This window comes from Idiotropiscis lumnitzeri, chromosome 1, assembly GCF_059441095.1.
Source record: "Idiotropiscis lumnitzeri isolate Australia: NSW breed Sydney's pygmy pipehorse chromosome 1, RoL_Ilum_1.0, whole genome shotgun sequence".
In the NCBI taxonomy this organism is placed as follows: Eukaryota; Metazoa; Chordata; class Actinopteri; order Syngnathiformes; family Syngnathidae; genus Idiotropiscis; species Idiotropiscis lumnitzeri.
Genome location: NC_142391.1, coordinates 14,218,188 through 14,244,427, shown reverse-complemented (window position 1 = coordinate 14,244,427; position 26,240 = coordinate 14,218,188). Strand labels below are relative to the sequence as shown.

At 40.2% G+C, this 26,240-nt stretch overlaps 3 protein-coding genes across 5 annotated transcripts in view; 2 read left to right on the top strand and 1 right to left on the bottom strand.

Annotated features, from left to right (window-relative positions):
• The first annotated feature begins 9 nt into the window (after nt 1-9).
• On the top strand, nt 10-4,343 carry rbbp4 (retinoblastoma binding protein 4). The gene is made up of 11 exons (XM_088319036.1): nt 10-170; nt 678-825; nt 901-1,046; nt 1,778-1,951; nt 2,067-2,182; nt 2,269-2,429; nt 2,507-2,633; nt 2,711-2,788; nt 3,365-3,499; nt 3,583-3,693; nt 3,783-4,343. Exons 1-11 carry the CDS (start codon nt 155-157, stop codon nt 3,843-3,845), a joined length of 1,275 nt encoding a protein of 424 aa, XP_088175162.1. The 5' UTR covers nt 10-154; the 3' UTR covers nt 3,846-4,343.
• On the bottom strand, nt 4,285-8,196 carry LOC148343333 (syncoilin-like). 2 transcript variants are annotated; one of them, XM_088319063.1, is made up of 5 exons: nt 7,952-8,196; nt 6,067-6,500; nt 5,049-5,459; nt 4,858-4,982; nt 4,285-4,629 (listed from the first exon to the last, which is right to left on the bottom strand). In XM_088319063.1, exons 1-5 carry the CDS (start codon nt 7,968-7,970, stop codon nt 4,560-4,562), a joined length of 1,059 nt encoding a protein of 352 aa, XP_088175189.1. In that variant the 5' UTR covers nt 7,971-8,196; the 3' UTR covers nt 4,285-4,559. The 2 variants fall into 2 exon arrangements, with proteins under 2 accessions (XP_088175189.1, XP_088175197.1); XM_088319071.1 differs by lacking the exon at nt 4,285-4,629 and having other exon boundaries at nt 4,854-4,982.
• Nucleotides 8,035-26,240, top strand: part of LOC148343332 (uncharacterized) — a 27,920-nt gene continuing 9,714 nt past the window's right edge. The window contains exons 1-2 of one of the 2 annotated variants that reach the window (XM_088319004.1): nt 8,035-8,297; nt 17,399-17,717. In XM_088319004.1, the coding sequence (XP_088175130.1) occupies nt 17,423-17,717 (295 nt within the window). In that variant the 5' untranslated portion in view covers nt 8,035-8,297; nt 17,399-17,422. Of the gene's footprint in view, nt 8,298-9,857; nt 10,003-17,398; nt 17,718-26,240 lie in introns of those variants that run through there. The other variant, XM_088318995.1, reaches the window with a different exon arrangement.

Sequence of the window (26,240 nt, the reverse complement as noted above, 5' to 3'; positions counted from 1 at the left end):
ACGCGATGTCGCACTTCCGGTTGAATTTCCTCGACGGTGATTGGATAATCGTCTAGACGGAGTTGGCGCCATTGCAAGCGCTAAGTGCCGTCTTCGAAGCGCTCGCCCCAGAAAGTCGCACTTGGACGAGTATTAGCTTTGCAACAAAGGCGAGATGGCTGACAAAGACGGTAAGGCTGATCACTTTTCCTGTTCAATTGGGTAAACTTGGTTTATGGCTGCCCCGAAACACCGAAACCGTTGGACTAGTTGGACCGGTGTTGGCGCGTCTACCCGCATCTCATCTCCTTTCATTGTTACAAACGTGCAAGCTAACCGTTAGCCAATGTAGCGTTAGCAGCCACGAGTGTGCTAAATACACGGGCTTTACTTTACTAGTACGCGATAATTTGTCGATCCAATTGGAATTGTGGATAGTGCTCGTGCTTTAGTTGCGGGCTGTGCGCCAATTTGGATTTTTTTCCCCCGTCACACTTAAGCAACTTGTACCACCACTGTTAGCTTAGCATCAAAATAAACCTTCAAGCTAATGATCAAGTAATCTCTGCGTCTGTTGTATAACTCAATAATCAGTCACGTATATTGGCCCATTTAATGGTGTATTGTCTGTGTCGTGCATAGTTTTTAAACTTAGCAGTAACTTACAAACTCGATCTACGTTTCTACCCCGAATGTAGCTGCCTTTGACGACGCTGTGGAGGAGAGGGTGATCAATGAGGAGTATAAGATCTGGAAGAAGAACACACCTTTCCTCTATGACCTGGTCATGACTCATGCCCTGGAGTGGCCCAGTCTCACTGCCCAGTGGCTGCCAGATGTCACGAGGTAGGTGGACGCCACCTGCATTAAAGCATCACAAAGAATCAAGTGGAAATGAAACAGAATGTATTATCTTCATAGACCAGAAGGAAAGGACTACAGTGTACACAGGCTGGTTCTGGGGACACACACTTCAGATGAGCAGAATCACCTTGTGATTGCTAGCGTTCAGCTGCCCAACGATGATGCACAGTTTGATGCATCCCACTATGACAGTGAGAAAGGAGGTAAGGGATAGTATAATGTAGGCCAGGGTCTCCTTATTGTTATTTACCCAAGGCGTGTATTTGATGTTAGAGAAAAATTTAATGCGCCACCACCAAGATAAAATATCACTAAATCTGGACTCTGTCATTTTATGTTGTTTGCATACAAAGTTTAACAAAGGTAAATTCTTTGTTGTAAATGAGTAAATAAATAAATAAAAAAATTCCGACCAATTAAATAAAATTGGAGAATTTCCTGCAGCATACCCAATGAGAACTCTGTGCACACTGGTTGGGAACCTTTTGGTTTAAGCAATAGGATTATTATTCACTTTAGTGGTCATCATCATTAAATTTCTTGTTGGTGGTAAACTGACAAAACAATATGAACATGCGATTCAGATTTGAAGTGCATGTACCAGAGCCAGAAAACCATTCCTCAAAAAAGACATGACGAAGTTAACTTGTCTTAAAAAAACAACACAGTTAAGCTATAAAAAAAAAACTAATTTCACAGCAATGTAACATTGCAGTAAACTGTCTCCCTTGAAATTAACTGAATGGAACCCTACTTCATACCCGAATAAATGTCATTGTTACCACTTGTGCCTGTTTGACTTCAGATGTTTAAATGGTCGCTGTAATGTGATAGGAAACCTAGTGGTGGTAGTTTTTTTTTTAAATGCATAAGAATTGTGTGAAATTGTTGTGCATTCATTTTTAATCATGTTTTTTTGTGTGTGTCGTTACAGAGTTTGGTGGTTTTGGCTCTGTGAGTGGAAAGATAGAGATTGAAATCAAAATCAATCATGAAGGAGAAGTCAACAGAGCCCGGTACATGCCCCAGAACCCTTGCATTATCGCCACCAAGACCCCCACCAGTGATGTGCTGGTCTTTGATTATACTAAGCACCCGTCCAAACCAGGTGACAATAAGGACATGTTTCACAGTCCTGGATTAACCAGTTTCAGCTCCCTCTTTAATCTTGCCTCATCAATATATTTATTCTTTTATTTTATTTTTTTATGGCTTTCTTCTAGACCCCTCTGGAGAGTGCACACCAGACCTTCGCTTGAGAGGTCACCAGAAAGAGGGCTACGGCCTCTCCTGGAATCCAAACCTAAGCGGCTGCCTCCTCAGTGCTTCGGATGACCATGTAAAAAGATTAAAAAAAAAAATAATAATTATAATAATTAAAACGTATATATGCCAGTTTCTTACTGCTGCCTGCTTCCTTGTCAGACTATCTGCTTGTGGGACATCAGCACAGTGCCTAAGGAGGGAAAGATAGTGGATGCGAAAACCATCTTCACGGGCCACACGGCTGTTGTGGAGGATGTCTCCTGGCACCTGCTCCACGAGTCACTCTTTGGGTCTGTGGCTGACGACCAGAAACTCATGATGTAAGACAAATTAACAGCATGTCAATTTTGGAGCACGGCCAGGTCTTCAAATCTGATGTTTTATTCCTTTCGAAAAGCTGGGACACGCGATCCAACAACACCTCCAAGCCTAGTCACGCAGTGGATGCCCACACTGCTGAGGTCAACTGCTTGTCTTTCAATCCGTACAGCGAGTTCATCCTGGCCACAGGCTCTGCAGACAAGGTGGGTTTTCGCTCTTCATGCAGGTCACCAGTCTCTCGATTGTCTGTGGGAGTTGATGTTGAATGTTGTGTTTCTAGACTGTGGCTTTGTGGGACCTGAGAAACTTGAAGCTGAAGCTGCACTCCTTTGAGTCTCACAAAGATGAGATATTCCAGGTAAAAGTGATTTTGATGGTCATTGTGATAGTGGTGGTTTTTTTGTTTTAAAATCATGCTCAGAAACTCATTCATGTAGGTATGCAGATATTTAATATTTTGGTATTTGAATAGCCCACTGGAAATTGCATCAAATATTTAGATAAAGAAGAAAAAAAAATTTTGTGTACTTATTCATTGATTGCGCTTGATTTCAGGATGATGGTGGTGGCAATTTTGTGATGGGAATTTAGATTTTAAACTGGGCCCCAAAGAGCTAACTTCCAATCGGGAAGCAGAGTCAACTCAGCCCCCACAGTGTCGTGAATAACTTAAAAGTAAAAGCGTGCCAGGGCACTGATTTCTATCTATTACTGTATTTGGAAACATTTTATTTTGAAGTTGGCCTTCTCACCACTTTGGAAGTGTTACTGTAGCTGAACAACTATTGTTGGAGCTGGCTTGACAGCCTTCCTGACCTGACACCTAGTACCGTATTTCTAAAACATGACTACGTTGATAAGTAGCTTTGCTAAAGCATTTTAGTTTTCGAGCCAGCCTAGAAATGCAACATTTGTCTCAAATTTCTTATAACAGGTGCAGTGGTCTCCTCATAATGAAACTATCCTAGCCTCAAGTGGTACAGACCGGAGGCTAAATGTATGGGACCTCAGTAAGATCGGCGAGGAGCAATCTCCCGAGGATGCAGAGGATGGCCCCCCTGAGCTGCTGGTTAGTTGGGACAATTAGCTCTTCTCATGTAATTTGGACATGTAGCTTGGATGAAAAGTGCCTCACACATATTTTTGGTTTAGTTCATCCATGGTGGACACACAGCCAAGATATCAGACTTCTCTTGGAACCCCAACGAGCCATGGGTCATCTGCTCTGTGTCGGAGGACAACATCATGCAAGTGTGGCAAATGGTAATGAATAACTGAAGACATAATTAGCTGTACTGTTTTGTACAATTTTTGAAAACATGCTTTTTTTTTTCCTCTTCCTTCTTCTGCAGGCTGAAAACATCTACAACGACGAAGACCCCGAAGGAGTAGCAGATTCTGAGGTTCAAGCATGAATGCATTCTCATCTTCGCTTCTGACCTGCTTATTGAAATGATCTCTTTCCATTGTTGGGTGCATAAGCACTTCTTTTAAATCTACATTTTGGGCACCAGTGTTTTCTGAGAAAATCGCAACATGTTGTTGTGATCAGCCAGAATTGGTTTCAGTGCTTTTAGGCTTGTTTGTTTGTCATAATCCAAGTTATTCAAACCTGATGTGATGAAACCATCAAAAAGTTGTCTGTTATTCCAGTACTTTCTTTCGATGAGTTTGTTTTCCCTCATCTTTTCTGGAATTGGTTAGTTAAGATCACATTTCTACTAAGATCCATTTTTTATACAAATGTACATACGAAGGTTTCCTCTTTATTTGTGCAAAGGAAGTAGTAGTCATTTTCCAGCTGTGTTGCATCTCGTATACATTTCTTTCCCTCTCTACATTTTCACTTGTTTTTGTGCTGCATCTGAACTCTTGTGTACTTATATTCATAATAAATATTTGGAGTAAATGGGTTTGCTTTGTAGTTTGAATGGATGTTTGTCACCGTATCAGTCCTACGGTTGAGCAATTGCGGGTGTGCCCGCCTTTCACCTGTGACCATTATGAGGCCTAGTGCTATATGATATGGATGGGATGGCATGTAAGAAGAAACGAATTATAGTCCATATAACAGAATTAATGCTTTGTATTTGATTTTACTTTAGAAAACAAATTTCATGCACAACCGTTCAAAATTCGGTGAACTGACATGAAGTATAATCCTTTGGCTGTTCTTCGGTTGTAGCGTCATCACAGACTCTAGAAAGAATATGTTCATGTTAGACCTGTGAATTCTAGTGTTAGCACTGAGTCAGAAATGAATTCACACAAGGTTTACAATACACTCCAATTCCCAGTTTGCCAAGTCACGTCTCAATGTTATGTTACAGTTTGTTGATTTATTAACCTGACTCAACCCACTTTGATGAGCGAGCGTATTTCCGAGGATTCGAATGATTTCTGAGGGAATGTCAAAATGAAACTCACCTGAGATTTGCCATCTCTTCTAAAATAGAATTTGTGACAGCCTCCAGATCTCTTTTTAGTCTCTTTTGAACCTCAAAGTCCAGCACTAGTTTCCCCAGAGTCTCTTTTACTTCTTCCTCAGCTTCCTGGATGAACATTGAAATGGGTATGAACCATCTGTTATAACTATTTTAATTCTTAATGTGTTGTACCTTGTGTTGTGTAATCATCTCATCCCTCTCCTGCTGCATCAGGTTGATCCTTTGCTCCAGACAGGACCTCTGCTCCTCCAGTCTTTGTACCTCCTGTTTTAGGGGCTCTAGTTGAGCCCTAAAGCTTGCTGACTGCTCTTGGCTCGCTCTCAATGCCTTCTCTCCAAACTGCCTTCTCTTCAGCAGTGCTAAGAGTCGGGGCTCGTACCAGCCCTCCAGCTCCTGAATGCTGACGCTGAGCCGGCGCTGGAGGCGGACGGAAGCTTGACGGCACACGCTGACGTCACTCATAGCTCTCGGTCTGCACGACTTCTTGGTCTGATCACTCAAAGAGTTCAGATGGTTTCGGTGGGACTCCTGGAGCTGAAACAACTCCTCTGTCAGACATTGTACTTGGGCCTTGAGCTCCTCCTGTGAAAAGATGAGTCTCAGAAATAGATGACCTATATTATAATCGTAAAATTTAATTTCAATTAAAAAAACGGGAGATAATAATGCTCACATACAACTACGCTCAGCTCACTAATGCTGGGCTTACACCGAATGAGTTTCACTTTCACACTAAAAACCTTTGAGTTTTATGACAGTAAAACTCCCATCATCTTGATAATTTCTCTAACAGACAAATTCAATTAAAAGCAAATTCCGCAGAGGAACAAAACCTTGTTAAATTAATATATCATTGACAGTGTCAGTCAAACTGAGCAGTCATCATTGCGTCGGCTCTTGAATTGTGTCTCATAAGATTGAGCTAATGATCGTTATGCATTGACTAAATGTAAACAATCCATCGCTGAAGAGGGAAATCTTAAAAGAAAAAAAATGCATGTGAAAATAAAAAATAAAATTTCCCCAAAGACCAGATTTTTGACTGTTAAACCCACAATTACTCAAAAATAATCACATCATTGTCATACCTGAATGTTCATTGCATGACATGCAGTGCAGAATATAGAAATCAATACAACCTGCAGCCTAATGGTGTGAGCCTAAAAGCTGCTCCCAGTTGGTGTCTGACCTTTGTTAGAGCCGCCTGAGCCACCTGGTACTTTTGTTCAGCCAGCGTCACCTGGCTGTGGATGCAGTCTCTGGCAGTGTTGAAGAGTTTCCTCTTCAACTGCTGCACTTCCTCAAACACATCTATGTGATCCATCTGAGCTAGGGCGATCAGTTTCCAGTTCTCCATCAGCTTTTCCCTCAGATGAGCCACAAGTCGCATCATGGGCTCCTGTAAATACATAAACTCCTGTATCAGCTCCTCTCTCCGCATCTCCAAACGGGACACTTGCTCGATGCAGTGCTCAAACATCGGTCCGACACTCTCCGTGTCTGACTTGTCCAGTTTAGAAACGTCACTCTCCAAGTTGCCATCGTCAGTGCTTTGTCTGATGTCTTCAACAAATTCAATGGGTGGCTCCTCAGTTGCTGCTTCGCCCTGATTGTCCATGCTCACTGCAAGACGAGCCAAAAACGAGGACTGATTAATGACTCTTTTATTTTTAGATGAGTCAATCAGATGATGATGAAAAAAATCACATTTGCAAAAGATTAGATTGTAGTTTTGATTTATTTTGCATAACAAGTAGAAGCCAATGATTTTACCATATAGTGATGACTGTAAATGAAAACAATTGATTAATTCCTGGTCATCAACCGATACTCACTCAGTTTGACGATTGTCGTCCAGAGAAATGGTCGGTCAAGTTTGTTCACGATTAAAGAATCTCACTGGTGTGTTTATGTCGCTAGCAAAACAGGAGCTAACTTTGCGCGTATTAATAACAACTGGAGTCAGTGTGGTAACTCTATCCCTGGGTTAGGGGGAAGTCTCTCAGACCCCCACGGGGCATCAAAAATCGGGGTCTGCTCAGTGCAGACTTGCATACTGTACATGCTCTACATTAGCTTGTAGTACTTATATGGGTCATTTTCATAATTTCAGAAATAATGCCGACAAAAAAGCTATTTTTTTTAATGTCACCTTAGTTTAAAAAAAAATATATATATTTTTTTATTATTGGTAGATATTTCCAATGCTGACTCCGCCATGATGAAGTACTATTTTCTAAAGTCATTATTGACCCAACTTGAAGGAATTAATAGTAAATATTCATACAATGCTGGGAATCCACTGAAATACATTTTTTGCATAAGAGTAAAGACATAAATAGCTTCATAGCAACCATGTGAGTTGCACAATTTACAAGTGTTGCTCTTTAAACTCTGCGGCAACAAGTGCATAAATCATGCAAGCTGCTAACTACTCATTACACTCTCTCTTTAAACAATCATAATAATCGTTCCGTCACTTTCACAAATGCATACATATCAGAAACAAGTCTTATTTTGCTGTCTGCTATTGTGAATTGTGTGAATGCAAAATGGCTGCCACAAAGTAACAGAAAGAGTCTTTCTCTTTCAGCCTTGATGGTTTTAAGTAGGTTGTGTAACAAAGAGAGCATTTATAAAAGAATCAAACAACAACTAAAAAAGATGCCTTTGCGTTAGTTTTCATGCAAAAGACAATACCACTAGGAAAAGATTTAATAAAATGTGATTCGCATCTTCAGAAAACATGGTGCAAATCATGTAACTTCATTTGGGTCACCTAACAATAAAGACATTTTGTCATTAATTAAAATGCCTCGACCATGAAGAAATTGCTTTATACCACATTTTAATGTGTCATTAATATTCAATTGTCTCATGCACTCAATCATGGAAAAGGCCACATTGGACGGAATACTTATGCCATTCAGCTCCTTGGTTATCAAGATGTACTAAAATATTGAATAATTCGGACATGAACATTTGCAATTGTGGATACTGCTATTGTGATGATTGCTTCTATTTAGCTATGGTTTGTGTACTTCTCCATATCGGCCACTAGATGTCGCCCTTACACAGACCGGATGGCCGCATCCAACACCTGAGCAATTGCCGGCCAGCCTCCTCCAGGTGGGCTGGTACATGTCCACCCGAGCACCACCTCTTCCAGCCATTTCCCCTCCGCGGCCCGGCGGGGCGTCCTCGACGGCTGACAGCTGGAATACAAAAAAAAAAAACTTGAGCTGACCTCCGAAGTAGTGGAGCTACTCGCGTCTCTTCCTTGCCTTTCGCGGAAATGCCTCACCTGAAGTTCGCAGGCTCGGGTCGTTGAAAAGTTTTGGACTCAAAGTGTAAAAAAGACTGCAAATGGAGAGAGGCTGAGGGGAGGTCAAGCCATCCGGATCATAAAAGTTTAACGAGGTAGGCATCAAGTAGAATTTGGGTGTTGCTTCGTCACATGACAATGGTACTGATACACACTTGCTGTTCTTATAACTCATTTTTATTTTCTTTCTTTTTTTTTCATGACACAAGTTTAATTGAATCCTCGTTTCAATCGATTTTTACCACAGTAGCTCAGGTGGTGACGCTCGAACACAAAAGAGTAATGTGAGAAATTGATTCAGGTTGAGTCGAGGCATGTATGGGAAAAAAAAGAAGGTGTGGGACATTTGCTCAGCTTGGCCTTGAGGGATCTTAAGTAAAGGTAATTTAAGACCTGTCTCGCTTCTCTCAGCCGCGGAGCTCACGACAATGAAGACTATTGTGTTGTTTCCCATCATTGGCTTAGCTTGACAGCGTGGAGCTCCACACACTTGGCTTCTTCCATTCAGTGACGTGTGTGTGTCAACGGTGGCAAGTAACGAAGTAAAAATACTTAGTTACCTTACTAAAGTGGATTCTTTTCAGAAGCTGCACTTTTGGCGTTAATTCTTTTTCTTTATAACACATTTTTAAAAACAGAAGTGTGTGCTTTGTACTCATTAATTTTGTCTACCGGATGAGACACACCGTGAAAGCAACGTAAAAGGGCAGGATTTTGATTAAATGAGAAATTGGGGCTTACAAAGTGAATTAAAAAAAAACAACAGGAAAACGTTGACTTGGACGAACTAGAACAAGGGAGTGTTAACAATGATGATGCAACAGTTTGAGAGAAGCAAGATATTCCCCACCATTGGTCATATGTTGTATTTATTGTGACAGTGTAAAAAGAACACACCGGTTTATGGTGCTCAAAAATTACATCTAAACTTTTTTGGGAGCTAATTTAACATTTCATGCTGGTTCACAATATTGGCAAAGCGATGCGATCATGTTTTGTTAGCATAAAAGCTTTAGACTTTGCTAGCTAGCTTGTTTTTCCTTCACTGTGGAAGCAGTAGTGCTTACACAGAAAATAAATTAATTAATTCAATTAATAAAAGAAGGAAACTATTTCACTGTAGAGAATTTTTTTCAACAACTTATCAAAATAATATAATATATTATTCGTATCAAAATTGGTGTTACTAATTGCGTTTAAGTGAATTTCAGAGTCTTTATTTTTCTACTTTTACTGATTTGGATCTGTACTTCTGCTTTTACCAGTGTAGTTTTCAGCGCCAGCACTTTTCCCCTTCTTGTGAGTGTGAGTACTTGTGTGCGTGTGTGTTCACATTTACATCATAATGCTGTTGAAATTCCTACTTGATTAACCTGACTGAGATAACGTGCAAGGCCTCATGCTTCCCATCTTTGGATGATACCTCTCTGGACTTTGAAATTTGAAAGCTGACGTCCTAATCCAATCTCCCCCTCCTTCAAAAACAAAACAAAAAGCTACTAACATTTCAGGTCACACAGGAAGGAAAAGTCTTTGTTTTTTAGCTCGTGTACTTGCAGCTATAGGTGAGGCTGAGGCAGAGCCATTTGTTTAGAGAGGGTGTGTCGCATACTGGTGCTCCTTCTCGACCAGCCTGCCATGCCGGGGCATGTATGTACGTACCCATGGAGATTTCAGGTGAATTATGTAATCACCGCAGGCACAGCAGATGCTTTGGCTTGAAAGAGAGCTGTACAGTAAAACAAAGTTTGAGACAGACGTGGCTCCTGGGAAGACGACAGAAACATGGTTCCTGCCGAGGTGAATTATTTTTCTTTTTTGGCCTAATGGTTCAGGAGATGTTTTGGCAAAGAACTACGGGGTGTTACAGTAGGCAAATGCTTATAATTTTTTGTTTAGATGTAGATTAAGTGTGAGTGTGTTTGCGTTAGCCTGGAAAGAAACTCAAGAGTGATGAGTGACAAATATTGATCAATTGGCTTTGCTGATGAGTAACTCATCAGTGGCTTCTTATCGCAAACAATATTTGGCATACGCAAACATCGGTAGTTGTTGTTGCTAAATGTTGTGCTGAAATTATATTACATTCTTCATTCGACTGTTATACTGGAGGAGATTTGTTTGGTGGGCTTTACTCTTAAGTGTGTGTACCAACAATAGGGACAAACTTGAGCATTTTTCAGGAAAGGCAGGCATGGCTCCATTGTCGAATGTCTTTTAATGATTCTATTGTCGAAGTATCCTGTGTGTGTGAGACGTAGGACTGAACAATTAATCAATTTCAAATTGACAGTGAAGTGTCGTAGAATGATATTGCAGGCATAGTTTGTAACATTATTATTATTATTATTATTATTATTATTTCTATTATTAATGTTATTATTATTATTATCATCATCATCATAATCATGATTATCATTATTATTAAGAGTGGAATTACACACACGCAGTGCAAATTGTTTCAAACAGCAATTTCTGTCACAACCGTAAGCAGACAAAAAAAAAAGAGTAATTTATGATTCACTATGAACAACAGAAATATTTTTTTTGCTATCTCGCGAACAGAGATGCAATCGTCTCTCATTCTTTATGAAGCTAATTGTTGCTAGGCAGATCTTGTCCAGTACAATCATCTCTGCTCGAAAGGCCAGTAAACAAAGTCAGACTTGAGGGGCGTGCTTCTGGGCAGAGAGTGAGCATGAACAGGAAGTCAGACCGACACACACACACACACTCCAAAACCAGCACTCCAAGGATTCTAACAAAACATTTATACAAATGTGCAATTAAAACCATTGCTCTGTATTAACGGTACAAAAGTAGTATTTTGAATGATCCCATCCCAGTGATAAGTCAATATACTGTATAGTGAAATCTCTCAACGCCCCTTGTGGAATAGCAGCCCTTAAGGTTGGTGTTGTATCTCTGCTTTTGTGAAACACATTGAGTTACTTTGTGTATGAAGTGTGCTATATAAATAAAAAAATGCCTTGCCTTGCCTTGCCTTCAGGTATAAGAGCAATTGTAATAGTGTGGCAAAATATGTTCCTGTTCATGTTAGAGAACAGTTATCTGCTAATGACTCATGGCTCCACCACTATCCTTTGACTTGTCGCGGCATGTGGCTGGTCCCTCGCACTCATGTGCATGAGGGGATGTGCAGCGTGGAGGTGAGGGATGCAGTCAGGTGGTGAAAGGGAGAATGGAGGGGGCGAGTTAGACGGAGACGGTGGGAGGGTGCGAGCAAATGTGGACAGAAGAGTACTTTGGCGGCGGGTAATTATCAATCTCTTAGGAATGTAGCCTGTTCTCGTTGTAGACATGCTGCTGCATGGCTACAGTGGCCTCACAGCACGCTAACTTGCATCACCATCCAGGCCTCCGTCAGCTCACTGTGTCGCTTTTCCTGCTTTATTTATGCCAGTATTGACTTACATCATTGTTGTATTCAACACTGCATTCTCTCTGCCAGATACTTTATCCCCCGGACTTTGCTTCATACAAAAGTCATATAATATCAGTCTTGTTGTATGATGCTGTCTGGAATCAACTTGCAGGAGACTAGAAATTAAAATGTTAACGTGTCATCTGATGTCTTTGTCAGTCCAACAGTATCTACCGATTGCTGATAAGCGCTTTTTAGTCATTGAATGCTGGGAGAGCAGTATGACACATAAACACAACGAGCACATTCATGCAAAGGGCTGCTGTCAGCCACCGCTCACACCCTCAAACTCACATGCAGGCTCGTTGGAGTTAAAATGTGTTTAAAGAGTGAGAATGAGGCTGTCACTATCACTTATTCCATCGATTGATTGAAATATTGCACTGAAGTTTATTATGGTTTATTTGATGATTTTTGGTGTTTATTTAGAATTGTTTAGTGATTAAACAAAAGAAAATAACATCATTCAAATGGATTGATGTACTCCCCAATGGTTTTTAATCTGAGTGCTGCTGTGGAAAACACCCTAACCAAAGTATGCAGGTGCTGTACTAAATAACTCCACAAAGCAAAATGAAACATCTGCTTGTCTGGTAAAGGCAGACGGGAAACAATCCAAAACTAACTGCTTTTTAAGGATAATGTTGACCTTTCCAATGTGTTATTTCCCCCTTGCAGACTCTTGCTAACAATATCCAGCTGATCACTGACTGCTATGCTGGGTCATGTGAGGCAGTCGTAACATGCAGATGTGAATGTCCTCGTGGTTGAACTGAGACCGTTCTAGTCCAAACAAAGGTAGCTGCCTGCATGTTCTGCCACGCCCTCTTGGCAGTGCTTTATCCACACGAATTAGTCTGCCAGCCCCACTCCCAAAATGGACCTTGCATTACTCATGTTTACCACGTTTAAGACAAAAAAATCATTTGTTGTTGCTGTTAGGAAATGTCCATTTTGTTTAAAGTAAGTAACTACAGTTGCACTTTTTTTCCCCCATAATTTGGCTGGTCCTGGTCTTGGTGTGAGTCAGAGAAGCTCTGTTATTCTGAAATGAATTCCCCCCCCAAAAATGTGACTTGAAGTCCCGTGCGACTTATATTTATCAATCTTTTTTTTTTTCATCATGATGCATTTTTTTCACTGGTGCGAGTTATACTGCGGGGTGATTTATAGTCAGACGGATTTTAGCCAATCAAAAGTGTAGACTACCATTGATTAATCTCATAAAGATCCAAATGAATCAAATTATTTTGGATAATCAAATATTGTTTAGATATCTTTCATGCTTCCATTTTCTTTTTTGAATGGTTCAAATGCTAACAATTTTAGCTTCTCACCAGTAAATATTATGCGATTTACATAATCCTCCATGAAAGTGGACTGATTATTTGTGGAGTCAAAATAAAAAAAAAAAAGCTTTTTTTTCTTTTACATGTAGTTATTTATTTATTTTATATGATTTATTGATTTAATTGACAAACTCGACAGATTAATAAATTGTTGAAATAATTGTTGGTTGCAGACCTACAAAATTGTTTAAAAGCAACATCAGCCACCTTGGTTAAACATGCCACCCCCGTTAGTCTATATATTGAGTGGTTTGATATATTGAGCCGAAGTCTTAGGTTTGTTGTGTTAGCGATGTTATGCTAATGACCATATACAGGATATGTAGACTGTCACGCAGTAGAAACACAAACTGTACACGAAGCAAAAGAAAATTTGTTCATTCGTTGTTGCTTAGATAGATGGTTGCTGCCTTGATTCTGGGTGGTGGATCATTTGATGACTCAAATGGTGAAGATAAGTTCCCAATTTCTATATTACACAAAATGTTTTAACAACCGATTTCAATCACCTTAACATAAAGTTTGAATGCAAGGCATAGGACAGTATGCCTTCTTTAAAATTAGGTGAACATGGCCTTGAAGTCGATGGCCACCCAGTAGCTTTTGAAGTCCCTAAACGTGGTCACACGGATCCTAGGTTCCGTTTGAAGCTACTCTGTTCTGCTTGACGCATTAAAACAACGGAATTTAGTATAATTGAGGCTGGCATCTAAGAAGTCCAATTTGAAGCACACTCACACAATTATTATTTTTTTCAGGCTTTTGAATAAAACGGTTTTTATAGAAAATTAAAAAAACTATATAGATCCTACCTTCTTCAGTAAATCAAGACACATATCTTAAATGCCAGATTTGTGATATGTCCTGATAGATTTATCTTAATCTCCCCAATGAGTTCCTTTGTTCTTTGAATTCAGGTATAAGGCAGTTGCCAATGTTTTGTGTTTCTTTTACTCTGCTTACCCGCGTTCATAAAACCAGCGTACACACAGCTTTGCACTGGAATGCATGTCCTCAAGCTTCGGAAGGGGCAACTCTCGAAACTGTCGACGGTCAAGCAAAATGACACAATCCCTCCTCAATCTTTTCATTTCATGGAGACATCTACTAAAGATGACGTTGCATCATTGATGCACATCACAAATGAACACTGACTTGTATTGAATTCACTTACAATTGGCCCCTCGCGGTTGAAGCCAGATGGCAGACATCTTACAAAGTTACTGGCAACTTCTGTTCACTTTTTGATGAAAACGCTCATCAGTGCAAGGACTGTTACGGCCCTTGGCTAGGGCCCACCTACAAGGCCACGCCCCTTGTTCCTTGCGTTAACTCTTGCACCTTTCGTCCTAAAGTAAATGGACTAGTATCCTGCTTGTTCCTCATCCTTGACCTGGTTTCCTGCTCGTTCGTCATTGGCGGACTGCTTTCCCGCTCCTTCTTCGTTGGTGGACTGCTTTCCCACTCGTTACTAATGGACCGCCCTATCAACGAGCACCACCTGCGCAGCTGGGACCAATAAAAGGACCTCGGTTCTGCTGCTCAGGGCGGCTGGGACTTAAGACTTCAGTTCGCCTCGCTTGCGCCAGTTGTGTCTCTCGCTTTGTATGGACTTTCGTAAATTTTGGAGACACTTGCTAGTGTTTACTTATACACATTTGTGAACATGGTTAATACCTTTTTGTTAAACTCATTTGTTTGAAACCTACCTCTTTTCTTTCACTAAAAATAAATTGTAAACTCTCTCCAAACCGTTTTACAACTTGGTCTATGTTACTTCCCTCCTTCCCTAGCAGAGCCGGTCGTAACAAGGACGATCATGAATATTTCCTCGCCCCACCCGTGCGTGCAGGGCTTTTTATGACGTACAGATCGGATGATTGCGACCTGAGTGTCCAGACTGCAGAAGTATTGGATGACTATCCAATTTATTTCCGCTTACAAAAGTGGCCCAAGTTGGATTTGAAAAAAATTTAAAACTGATCCCTTTCCATAAAATATTTGACACGTATCACATATGGGTAAAAACATTAGAACGTAGCCATAATCAAGGTGGATGGAATAATAAACAATTGGAATTAGCAGTCAGTCTTAGCACAAAACCTTCAGGCTTCTGCGCAAACACAAATAACTCGTCAGTAAAAGCCTACTAGAACAGCTGACAATGATTTGGGGTTTCAGGGGCACTTTAAATCATAACTGGTGTCTGCTTCCGTTTAACTTTAGTTGAAATGTCATTGGTTAATTCTGAACACAACCGCATCACCATTATAAGAGGGTGTGCACACTTGGGCAAGTAATTTATGTAGTTTTAAAATGAGTTGTTTGGATCAATTTTTTTTTAAATGATTCAACTTTTGTTGATATCGCAAAATCCTGACATTTGAACCGGGGTGTGTAGACTTTTTATCTCTACTGTATAGTGCCACTGCATTATTTGAGGGTGCGCACCGAGTGATAGTCGAATGTCCATCGTGAAGGATAAGTAAACAGCATGTTGGAACACATGACTACTCTAGCACGACTAGAAAAACCGCAAGTTGTGTTTGTCTTGTGAGAGGGACGGATGCAGTATCAGGCATGAATAATGTTGCACTGCGACTGACTTTTCATGAGAAAATCTGATGCGTCGTGATCTCGGGGGTACTTATAAATGATCTCTACAATGAAGACTGTGCAGTGACGATTTTCACCATTTTGTCTGGCTTGCTTGTGTAAACCTCTCCGCTAAGTGTACAATAAAAGCAGGTCATTAATTCCGTGTGTTTGACAGTTTTATTTTTAGTGCATGATTCTTCTTTGAATGTGTTTGCGAGACTAATACTTGAAGGCTTTTACGTGTAACCGTGGAAATAGTAGCATGAGTCAACTTCTCGAGAGCGGATTGCAGCGTAAGTCACTGGGTGGTCTTTTTGCTGCATCCTACTACAGAGGAACTGCTCTGGTTCCTCTTTGGACAAAATAATCGGGGAGTTTGTGGCACTCACAGCAGCCCCTGCGCTGTAAACAAAGGAACCAGCCCCCGTCTCCATGGAGAGGCGTCTGATTTTTGATCCAATACACATAGACATGTCTTAGTCATAGCTACAGTAAATGACTATAATTTCAGAGCAGCAGAAACACAGGGGTCTGTGGACCTGGTAATTTCGTCTCATTAAGATGTATGCATTGTCTTTTAAAAGGCCTTTCTCTGTGACTCACTTAAATTCTATACAAGCTGAGCTTGTAAACAGAACTGAAGCTCAGCTTGCATTGCCGTGTGCATATATTTTTTGTGTGGATCACCCGTTTACCAAGAGACCAGACCCACATTTAACTTTTATGGCATTTGAAGGCATATTCCCTTCCATGTTCCCGCAATTTCCCACACTGACTTTGGCAAGATGTGATAGCTTCAAATGATAATTTGCCCAAAATGTTCCTTACGTCGCCTCCAAATGCGTTCTTATGTTTATTCTGCATGTCTGCTTTGACAACCGGAGTTTATTTGGAAATGTTTCCTTTCAGTGTGATTCATGCTGAAGGACACAAGCATTCCCTGCATTTTACTGTTCAGCATGCTGAAATTAGTTTCGGGGAGCATTGAGAGAGAGGGGGGGTATATTTTATCACGCTTGACTGCGTAGCATAAGCCAACAACAATTGAGCAACTGATCTTGACAAATCAAGCCGGGATTTCTGATTTTTTTTTTTTTTCATACTCAACTTTCATCGTGTTTTCCCCTTCCATGCTTCTTAACTTGATCTTACTGCTGTCGTTGTGGAAGCACATTCTTACTTTTATCCTGTGAGAGTAGATAAATATCCAATAAAGTATGCGGCTGGAAGACGCCCAGTAAATGTTGCAGATTCCCAGGAGGAGTAGTAGCTTAGCAAGGTGAAGGAGGGAGGACGAGAGAGGGCGATGAGCTCATGGGGAAAGATGAAACGGCGGACATGATTGGAAATAACCTGAAAATGTCTCTGATATGAACGTTGATGGACACCAGGATTGTTTATTTTCCTACTTTAGTCTTCCTAGTGTGTAGTTCAGCCTGTGTGCCGTGTAGCTGTGTCTGCGCTGTGGGGTGCGGCTTTGTGAGTTATGACTCTGTGTTGTGGAATGAAGGGAGCGGTGCCAGGCCTTTCTTTACAGAACTGTGAAGTTTGGTTTAGAGGCTGGAAAGGGGACTGAGGTTGGCTGCCATGTGGCCGGCTCAGTGAGTCGTGCCCACAGAGTTACACAATCACAACACAAGCGCACAAATGGACTCAAACTTGTTTATCGTTGATAATCCGTCACCGTCACTCTAAATGCTTTTGTGGCGTATCCAGTAAAGCTGTAAAACGTACCTACCAGACATTTAGGAACAACACTCGCATTGTCGATGAACCCATTTTTTTTGTCCTGTATGTGTTTCAGGGCTTAAATCCAGCAAGTGGTGGGATGTCCAACCGTGACTCGCTGGGCTTTGGGGAGCTGGTTCCCCACGATGTGGTTGAGATCTTTGCCCAAGAGAAGCATCATAAAAAGGGGAGGAAAAAACGCAGTCACTCCCTGGGCCGGGCCTTGGGCTGGCTAAAGGGCAAGAAGAGGAAGGATCAAGGCGCTAACGGGCAGAACCCCGGACTCGGCCCCGCGTTGGATTTGGCCTTGGACGGACACGTGGCTTCGCATCTGAGCGGGAACAAGGGAGGACACAAGTCAGGGAGACAGATGCAGACCCAAGGAAACAGTCATGGTAAGAGCTTGTTGCACACTCTATCATTTTCTTTTTGGTACACTCGGAGCAGCGCGTTTTGGCCTCCTTGTGCAGTTTGCTTTTTTTTAATTGAACCTCGAAAGTAGAACACAATTCGTTCTGAGACGCTAGCCAACTTCAGGTGCATGCAAACGGAATAAGATTTTTAAAAAAGCACAATTTAATAATAGTGCAATGCAAAGGTGATTTGTGCCGCAGATATGTTTCGTGTAAGTCACTGAACTTACTCACTGGAGAACCAAAATGAAACATTTTCCCTTGAAGTTGAGAACAAGTTGCGCTATGTAACTGGTGTGTATTCTTCGTACGTTCATCTTTTCTTATCCCTTGTTGAGGCTTGTCCTTCTTCAACAACAAGCAAAAGAAAAAAACACAACACTCATCTCGCAAATAGAAATTTTGGTGGCAGCTCGAATTCCTGAGTGCAAATTGTTAGGCATATTTTTTTCCCTCAAATTTCAGTCAATTTAACCAATATACCAATATAGTCTTGAAAGTTGTCCAGTACTGCCTCGGCCAATTTTGTTGTTTTTAAGTTCAGCCCTTCAAAGATGAGATACAAATTTGGGATCTTTTTTTTGGCGCATTTGAATATGGGCTGATGATTTGTTCATGCCCCGGTAATGTTCCTAAATCATGCAAAACTCAATAGCTGCCTGCCTATGTTGGCAGGGGAAACCACTTTGAATGCATCACCACAGGTAGCTTGGAATATCTTTTGTATTGAGTCTGATAAGGCAAAAGTATTGATGCACAAATATAAATTGATTCAAGTGTTGTGTTGACACTAGAGATAGAGCAATATGTTTTGTTCAGAGCCGATACCGATTATTAGAAGTCGAGAAGGCCGATGACCGATATTTGGCGCAGACATTCATTTTCAGTAAAAAGGAAAATATTATCCAAATAAAATGAAAAGAATGAATTAAATTCCTAACTTTGTCGAAATGTCTTTAAACATATATGTTTCTTGAACATTTTTTCAGATCTGCATAAGGTTTATTCAAAAATATATATTGTAAATTTTTGACAAACAATTTTGTTGTAAGATTGTAACAAAAAGTTGAGGAACCTCTCAGGGTCATCAGCTAAACTTAAAGGCAAACTTAAACACTAGCTCCTCATTGTTTGTTTTTTTGTCATCCTAATGTTCAAAGTGAAATGTTAAAAAAAAATGCAGCATGTTCCCAGAGTCAGTAGAATCTCTTATAAAGTTAATTAAAATGTTAAATAAATAATTCCTTGACGTTAACACAGTTTTAGCTTGATTTCTTATCGGCCATTAGATTTTTTTAAAAAAGGCCGATATTAGTCAAAATGCAGAGTATTGGTCCAGAGAATCGGCCCAGCCGATAATCAGTCTATCGCTAATCCACACAAAGCAATATTAGAAATGTTGCAACTCTACCACAACATATTTGATAAGTTAATGGAAACCAGTGAAATTTGTTGCTCCTTTGCCCCGCGGCTTACATGTTTGCTCACTGGAAGGCTGTTTGAACACTGACTTCCTACTCACCCGCTGACCTTTAGGTTTGCTTTCTATGCTGTTGTCTGTCCCTTTCTTTGATACAATCACTGATTTACCTGGTCCTCGTGTTGCACCACCAAGCGCTCCACTCAGACTCTGTGAATCAGGGCTTTTTCAGACGTGAGCTCACACTCACACAGCTGTATGAAGGCGGTTTAAACACACGCACACTTTGAATGGCAAAAAAAAAAAAAAAAAGTATTCACGCTCACCTGCAAAAGTGACTTTTCCCAGAGGTGTGCTCAGTAGATCTTGTCTGAGCTTGCACATGCCTGCTACACAACCCCAAACCAGTTTTCTCTTTGCAGTTTGTGAAACAATTTGCGAACTCCACATTCCGTTTTGCCGACTGCAAAATGTCATACTTTTGACTTTGCTAAATTTATCATGGTCATTGTTCAAATGCCTTTGCCCAACAGAATCATCATATACACAAGCAGTACTTTTTGCAAATGAGGCAGCTCTTGCAAAAAAAAAAAAAAAAACAAACAAAAAAAAAAAACATACTGCTTGTTTTGGGTTGGTGTTCTGGCAGCAAGCACTCATAGTTTTGGCTGATTACTTTCCAGGCAAGCGCGAGTCCGCCTGCTACCCTCACTGCTACTTCTCAAAGTGTGAAACCAAAACCTGAGTAGGGTAGGTGTCAGGGGAATTCCACAAAGCCCAAAATAATGTTGGCTCACACAGATGTTTAATTTCTACAACTGTTAGTAAACAGGAACATATGTTCAGATATAACTACTTAAATCAAGATGGAAACCTTGAATCCATGGTTTGTTATTATTCTTTTCCAAAATAATTATCATTGTTAATGTTGTTGATATTTGTCGCAAATAGTTTGCAACTGTACCTAATAAAGTGTCTGGTGAGTGCAGACTTGTGCTGCACATAGTGCTCCATGTGTTTCATTACGACTGCAACAAAAAGCTGCGAGTTTTGTAAGAGAAAGTAAACTATGTTGGAGATAAGGAGATATAATTCTGCAAGGACAGCTTGTATGTTAACCCCACAAGCAGGGTCGTGTTTATTCCCTTGTCTGCACATTTTCCACATCTAACATTGAGAAATACTCAATGAAGCATTTAGTGTTGCACTACTTTCTGGTTGAAATGCTTACCCGAGGAGACTTGTCGGCGACTCTGGCACGCATTTTGCTTTACGGATAAATACAATAAAACCTGAATCCATTCTGTGATTAATTTTCTTATGTAAAAACAATTTTGTTATGGTAGGTAATGTAAACGACATTTCAGGGTCTAACAGTTGCCACCATAAAAAACGTTTAAAGTCGTACTTTTTCATTCTTAACTGTCAAACAAATATAAATACGGGTAAATTGCTGTGTAATAAAACTAAACGCAACAGCATAGCTCGGAGGCGCGCCAAGCTTTGCAATCAAAACAGGTTCAATACGTATCTCCGTATGTTTGGAAAGCGATACGATTTAAGAGCGTATTATTTAAGTGGAACGATTTCTTTGGTTCAATTCGGTGGGATTACAATTCAAGTACGCAGATGAGGTATAGCTCACTTTGAGAGGATGATGCAAACGGTTTCTTGTTAAAAGTAGACAATCTTTTTACGATATGAATGAACTTGTCAGTACTATCGACGTGGCAAACAAAGATATAATTCGATTTAAGGACGGTACATTTTTAAGTGAAACAATTTGATTCATTTGTGCAACGGCTCACTCACATCTTTTGAATCTGAATCGATTTTTCGATTCAAGTTGTATTTTCTAAAAACAAACTTCTCTAAAACAAATTTGAATATGACATATGATGCTTTCAGCTGCCTGCTATTTACCTTAGCATATGCTTGGTAAATTTAATTTGTCTAATTACCGAAAGTATTTTATTGTTGATAATATACTGAGCAAAACATCACAATAAATTTCACTTATGATCATTGCACTGTCATGCTTCTGTGGAGTGGCGCAACCCTCAGCAATGAGCAGTTTGTGTACAAATGGTTGCTATTGGCAACGAGCACAGTAAACTCCTCTCTGTGTTTTCTGTGAGTAACAACCTTCAGGAGCTGGACGTGCTGGAGTGTAGCACGCTGGCACAGAGAATTAGATCCCTCCACATGAGCCTGTGATGATGATGAGTACTGATGCCAGAAAGGGGCCTCCTGGTCACTCAATGCCTGGCACGGGGCCAGTTCATTAAAAAGCTATGCCAGCACTGTTACACTGGCCGAGGAACAAGAGGTTTTGTTTTTCCTGACCTCTCACAATTCCTCCTCTTTGAGAAACTGGCACCCACTAAGGATCACAATGTGGCAACTATGCTAACACCTCACTTTGGTTACAGGCGTAATGTTACAATTTCAACCACAGAGAGCAAAATAACTAGATTAGGGAGTTTCCAGGGAGTTTTGAACATTTGGTTTATTATAGTACACAACATAAGAATGTGCAGGTTTTACCCTTTATCCTTAAGTTATGTTTATGTGTATGCTTGTTAATTAGCATTAGGAGTATGCATTAATTACTAATATTTTCCTCAAGGCTTTTGGGAGGGTTTGGGAATTGGTGAAAAAAACAAAACTAAAAAAATTATTAATTTGTTTTTGTGGATTTGGATGAAGGTCAACATTGCTAACTATTTACTACACTTTTGGCCTGCTCCTGGATGTTATTTTGTGCTTTTATTATTAGTTATTACTAGTATCACACATACTACTTTAACTCTGAGATGGGTCCATTGATAGGTTTTGGTTTGTAGAATGTTTGTAGGAATCGCACTGACTTTAAATTACACACACACACACTCACACACACCCCCACACACGCGCACGCACACAAACAAGTAGATCTTCGTGAGTTGTTCTGCTTTTGGTCACACTTGGTGTCGCAAGGGGTTTTGACCCCTGATCTAGATGGTGCATCCAAAGTTGTCTGACCCTTCACCTTTTTTAGGAATGTATTTTTCAGTAAACAAGGCTGGTGGAATTTGACCAGCCCAGTGTCTGGATTGGACTGATAACCTCTGACTTTTTGGATCTTTTAGTATTGCATTCCCTGATAATCAACATGTGTGTGCATTTCAACTTGAATTAAGTAACTTCTTCTGAATCTAGTACATTGAACGTGTACGCGCCCGTGTGTGACAGTGTGTTATCTCGACTGTTTGAAAAGTGGATTATTCCTTATTCATTTTCTCTTCTAAACAGTGGTAGTTATTATGAATAAGTAGCAAGAGAGGCTGTCACATTAATTATATACTACTGTACGCATGTACACATAATTCCACTTGCACACACTCCTGGGCTTGACCAATGGCCTTTTTAAAAACTTAATTTCCCGTCATTGTATGTACGTATTCATATTATGCATGGTGCTTGTTATGACTATCAATGATTGTTGTCCTTGAGTAATTGTAGGACACATGTACGTGCATGTGCATGGTCAGTCAAGTGCTCCTCTTATTGAGTGTGTCGGAGGTGATAAAGTGTGCTGATTCTGAGTGCGTATCAAAACACTCACACTCTTCTCCAGATATAAGCAAGGCATCTGTTTTCTCCAAAGGCTCATTCTAAGATTCTGCACGTTTGACCTTTTAAGAAGATATTTGTCTGACGAGGGAGGGTTTATGGCGCCATTGTGTGATTGTGCAGCTTGCCATAGATGCCCAGGTTGTGCGACGGTGTGAACTTGTTGCTACTGTTGCAGGTACAGGTTTTTCAGCTTCAGCGTCAGCTCGATGTAGAAATAGCAGCGTTTGTCAAGGAAATGAAACTCTGCGTTTTCTTTAGGGAAGTGAAAAAAAGCAGCCGGGTAGATGTACAAGAGGCACTTATAAAGCAGATAACTTTGTAGAGGGATTATGATGTCATCTTTCCAATCTGTTCGCCTTTAACCACCTAGCTTTAAAGTTTGATTCATCTCAAGATGAGGCACAATTCTTCTGTTTTGATTGCCAAATTATGTTTTGGGTGAAAAGGTTTGTGGACGAAGACAACACAATAGAAAAAGAAACGTTTTTACATGATTCATAATTCAACTAGAGCCTTGAAATAGCAATACAGTTTACTAATAGGTGCAACATATTTCAACAATTATGCTCCGATTAATTATTTTTTTTTTGGTCTCATCAAGCAATTTGTCATGGTCATTTGTTGCTAGGCAGAATTGATGTAGAACAATAATTTGTTTTCCAAAGCCCCATTGAAGACTGGCATATACTAAACAAATGAGACTTAATGGAAATGGTCTTTTCCAAAGTGAAGCTTTTCGCATCATAAACCTTTTATTATTACTCTGACTTGTATTCGACAATCGTCAAATTGTGTGTGGTTCATGAATTTACTTGTCATTGTTGTTTTTGTGACGATGACATAATAACAAGGACAGACAGGCGAACTGGTTTGTCATCTCTTCATTATGGAAAGTGATCAAAAACATGTTTAGTATGCATTCGCTTCAGGGAGTCGTTCTCTGGGTAGAGTCAGAGTTTCTCACAAGTTGGTGATGTCATGAGAGGTTCTTTAGCTTGACTGGCTGATAGTGAATGGTACTTCTGTATTACCACAGGCTTTTGCATTTATGAGGATTTTATTTTGGTTGGTGTAGAGCAGTGGTCCCCAAGCGTTTTGTTTATACAATTCCCTAACTTCTGCAGGCCAACAACTGGTCGTTGGGGTGCTCTCCTCTTATTGAGCAGAATGGGCTTTGTACGTGGTCATAATCATTTTGCTAGCTTGTGAGTTTAATATTAGCGTAATACGAGTCAAGTGTGTCAAGTGTCCAACGTAACAGAGAAAAGCCCATCATTCTTCAAATGAAAATATTTTTCAACCTTGAATAATAAATAACAGAAGTGAAGCATTTTTTTATTTATTTATTTTTTTTGCCTATCTGTGCGGCCCAGTTCAAGGTGGCCACACGGACCGGTACCGGTTAGGCACCGCTGGTGTAGAGTGACAAGTACATGGGCTGTACATGATAGCAATTTTCGATTGCCTTTAATTTCGTTATATTATGACTGCAATCTTCAAGTGTTTGTTTTCTGGTGCTAGCTAAAAGGACGCTGGCTGGCCTCCTTTGATGACATCGCACAAATTGTTTTGCAGTTGCAAGATATGAAACAGTGTGACTGTTGTCAAGAATGGAAAAGGTTTGGTGGTGTAGCAAGTACACACAATGACTTATGAGTCACCAGTAAATGCAGAGTCAAATGAGTACTTTAGAGAAATAAAAGATTTAAGAGTTAGAATCCATAGTATGGACGATAACTTTGCACTCTAGGACCGAAGGTTTCAATAAAACAAAGGAGCTGGTTGTTTCCTCTCCTCACACGCAGCGTTCTGTCAAGATCAGGAGCCCACAGCGATAAACTCGCACTCTTTTGATATTCCAATGACTCAGTCTTACTTAAACATGTTTCTCAACTCACTCCATTATAACATAACACAGTATTTTAACTTCAAATCTAAGTTCATTGCCTGTAATACCATAGAGTAAAAGTAAACACGCACTTCCAAGCCAAAATAGTTTACATTCAAGTGGACAACTTTTAATGGAATCTGGTTTCTTGCTGATGGATGATGCCTATCAAAATGGGTTTGATTATACTGAGGAATCCTTAAATCTCGGAACATGACTTCTGTACTCACACTAAACAATGTCTGCTTTAGCCAGCTTGTCCAAAGTCTGGTACATTTGGCTAGTGTGAATGTGAATTTGACTATCCATCCATCTACCTCATCCATTTTCTATAGCAGTTGTCCTCATTAGGGATGTGTTCACGGTTGACTTTGGGTGAGAAATGAGGTTCACCCTGGACCGGTCGCCATCAATGGCATGCGGCGCAACGTGCTCTCATATATTGCTCTAGAGCAAATACCTCCTTTCCCAACTGAAATGAACAGAATGCAACATTGAATAGTGAAGCAATTGCAAAATGGGATCAAGTTTGAATGCTTTAAAAAACGCTGCATGTAGGAAAGGACAGGAGCGGGAGGGAGATTCTCAGCCTGGCATAGTTTGAATGGCCTCGCGGGAGTATGCCCTTGGGGGCCTTTTCTACTGAAAATGGTTGAAATTACTGTTTTGTAGATGTTTTGTGTGACCAAATAATTCTTGGATCCTCAGAAAGCTAAATGCTATATTCCTCTAAATGGAGTGTGCATGCATGTTAAGTGTTTGTTCTAAATCTGTTCAAAAGCACATCACACAACCAAAACGGTACCCAGTCCCACAGTGCTGTAGTAGCATTTAAGTATAATGTTTCTCTGCAAAGTACACGTATGGGGAGAATAGACTGTTGGGAATAAATTAATACAGTTTCACGGAGCAAAAATTAGAATTTGTTGTAAATATATTGTATAGTTGGTGAGTGCTTCTGATAGTTTATAGGCCAAAAGAGAACGCCTTGCTGGCCCTGATGGCTCACCACTTCCACTACTGTATGTCCTGCAGATTTGCATTACTTACCGAAGTCCTCATTCACATATATTGTATAGAAAATGCCAATAGAAGGTTTTCAAAAGGCACTTTAGTACTTCAGGACAATACATGTTTACAGGGTCTAATGATCTTTGCAAAGTGCCACACTGAAATATCGACTCGCTTTTGCTAGTCTGTCCGGACGGGGATCGATTGGACAACAATGTGCATTAAACTTTTTCCAAAAATGTTTTCACGAGATCATTGTCATTTTTTAACTTATTTAAAATGTGTTAGTTAAGTGGTCACATAACGTTCAACAGCCACAACCATAACTGTTGCACAAATATATAATGTAACAAAAAAGATGTCTGTTAGTCTGTTGCGTCTCCGCATTATATCTTGTGATTCTAGTGAGCATGGAGTAGAACTGCAACATCATATTAAGACCTGTTTCTAATATATGATTACAATGATTATCTTACTAACGATACCATTTTAGGCATACTGTAACTTTTATATTGGACTGGAGTATCTAATGTGGTTGTAAGTGAGTTCCAATCTTTTAATTATTAAT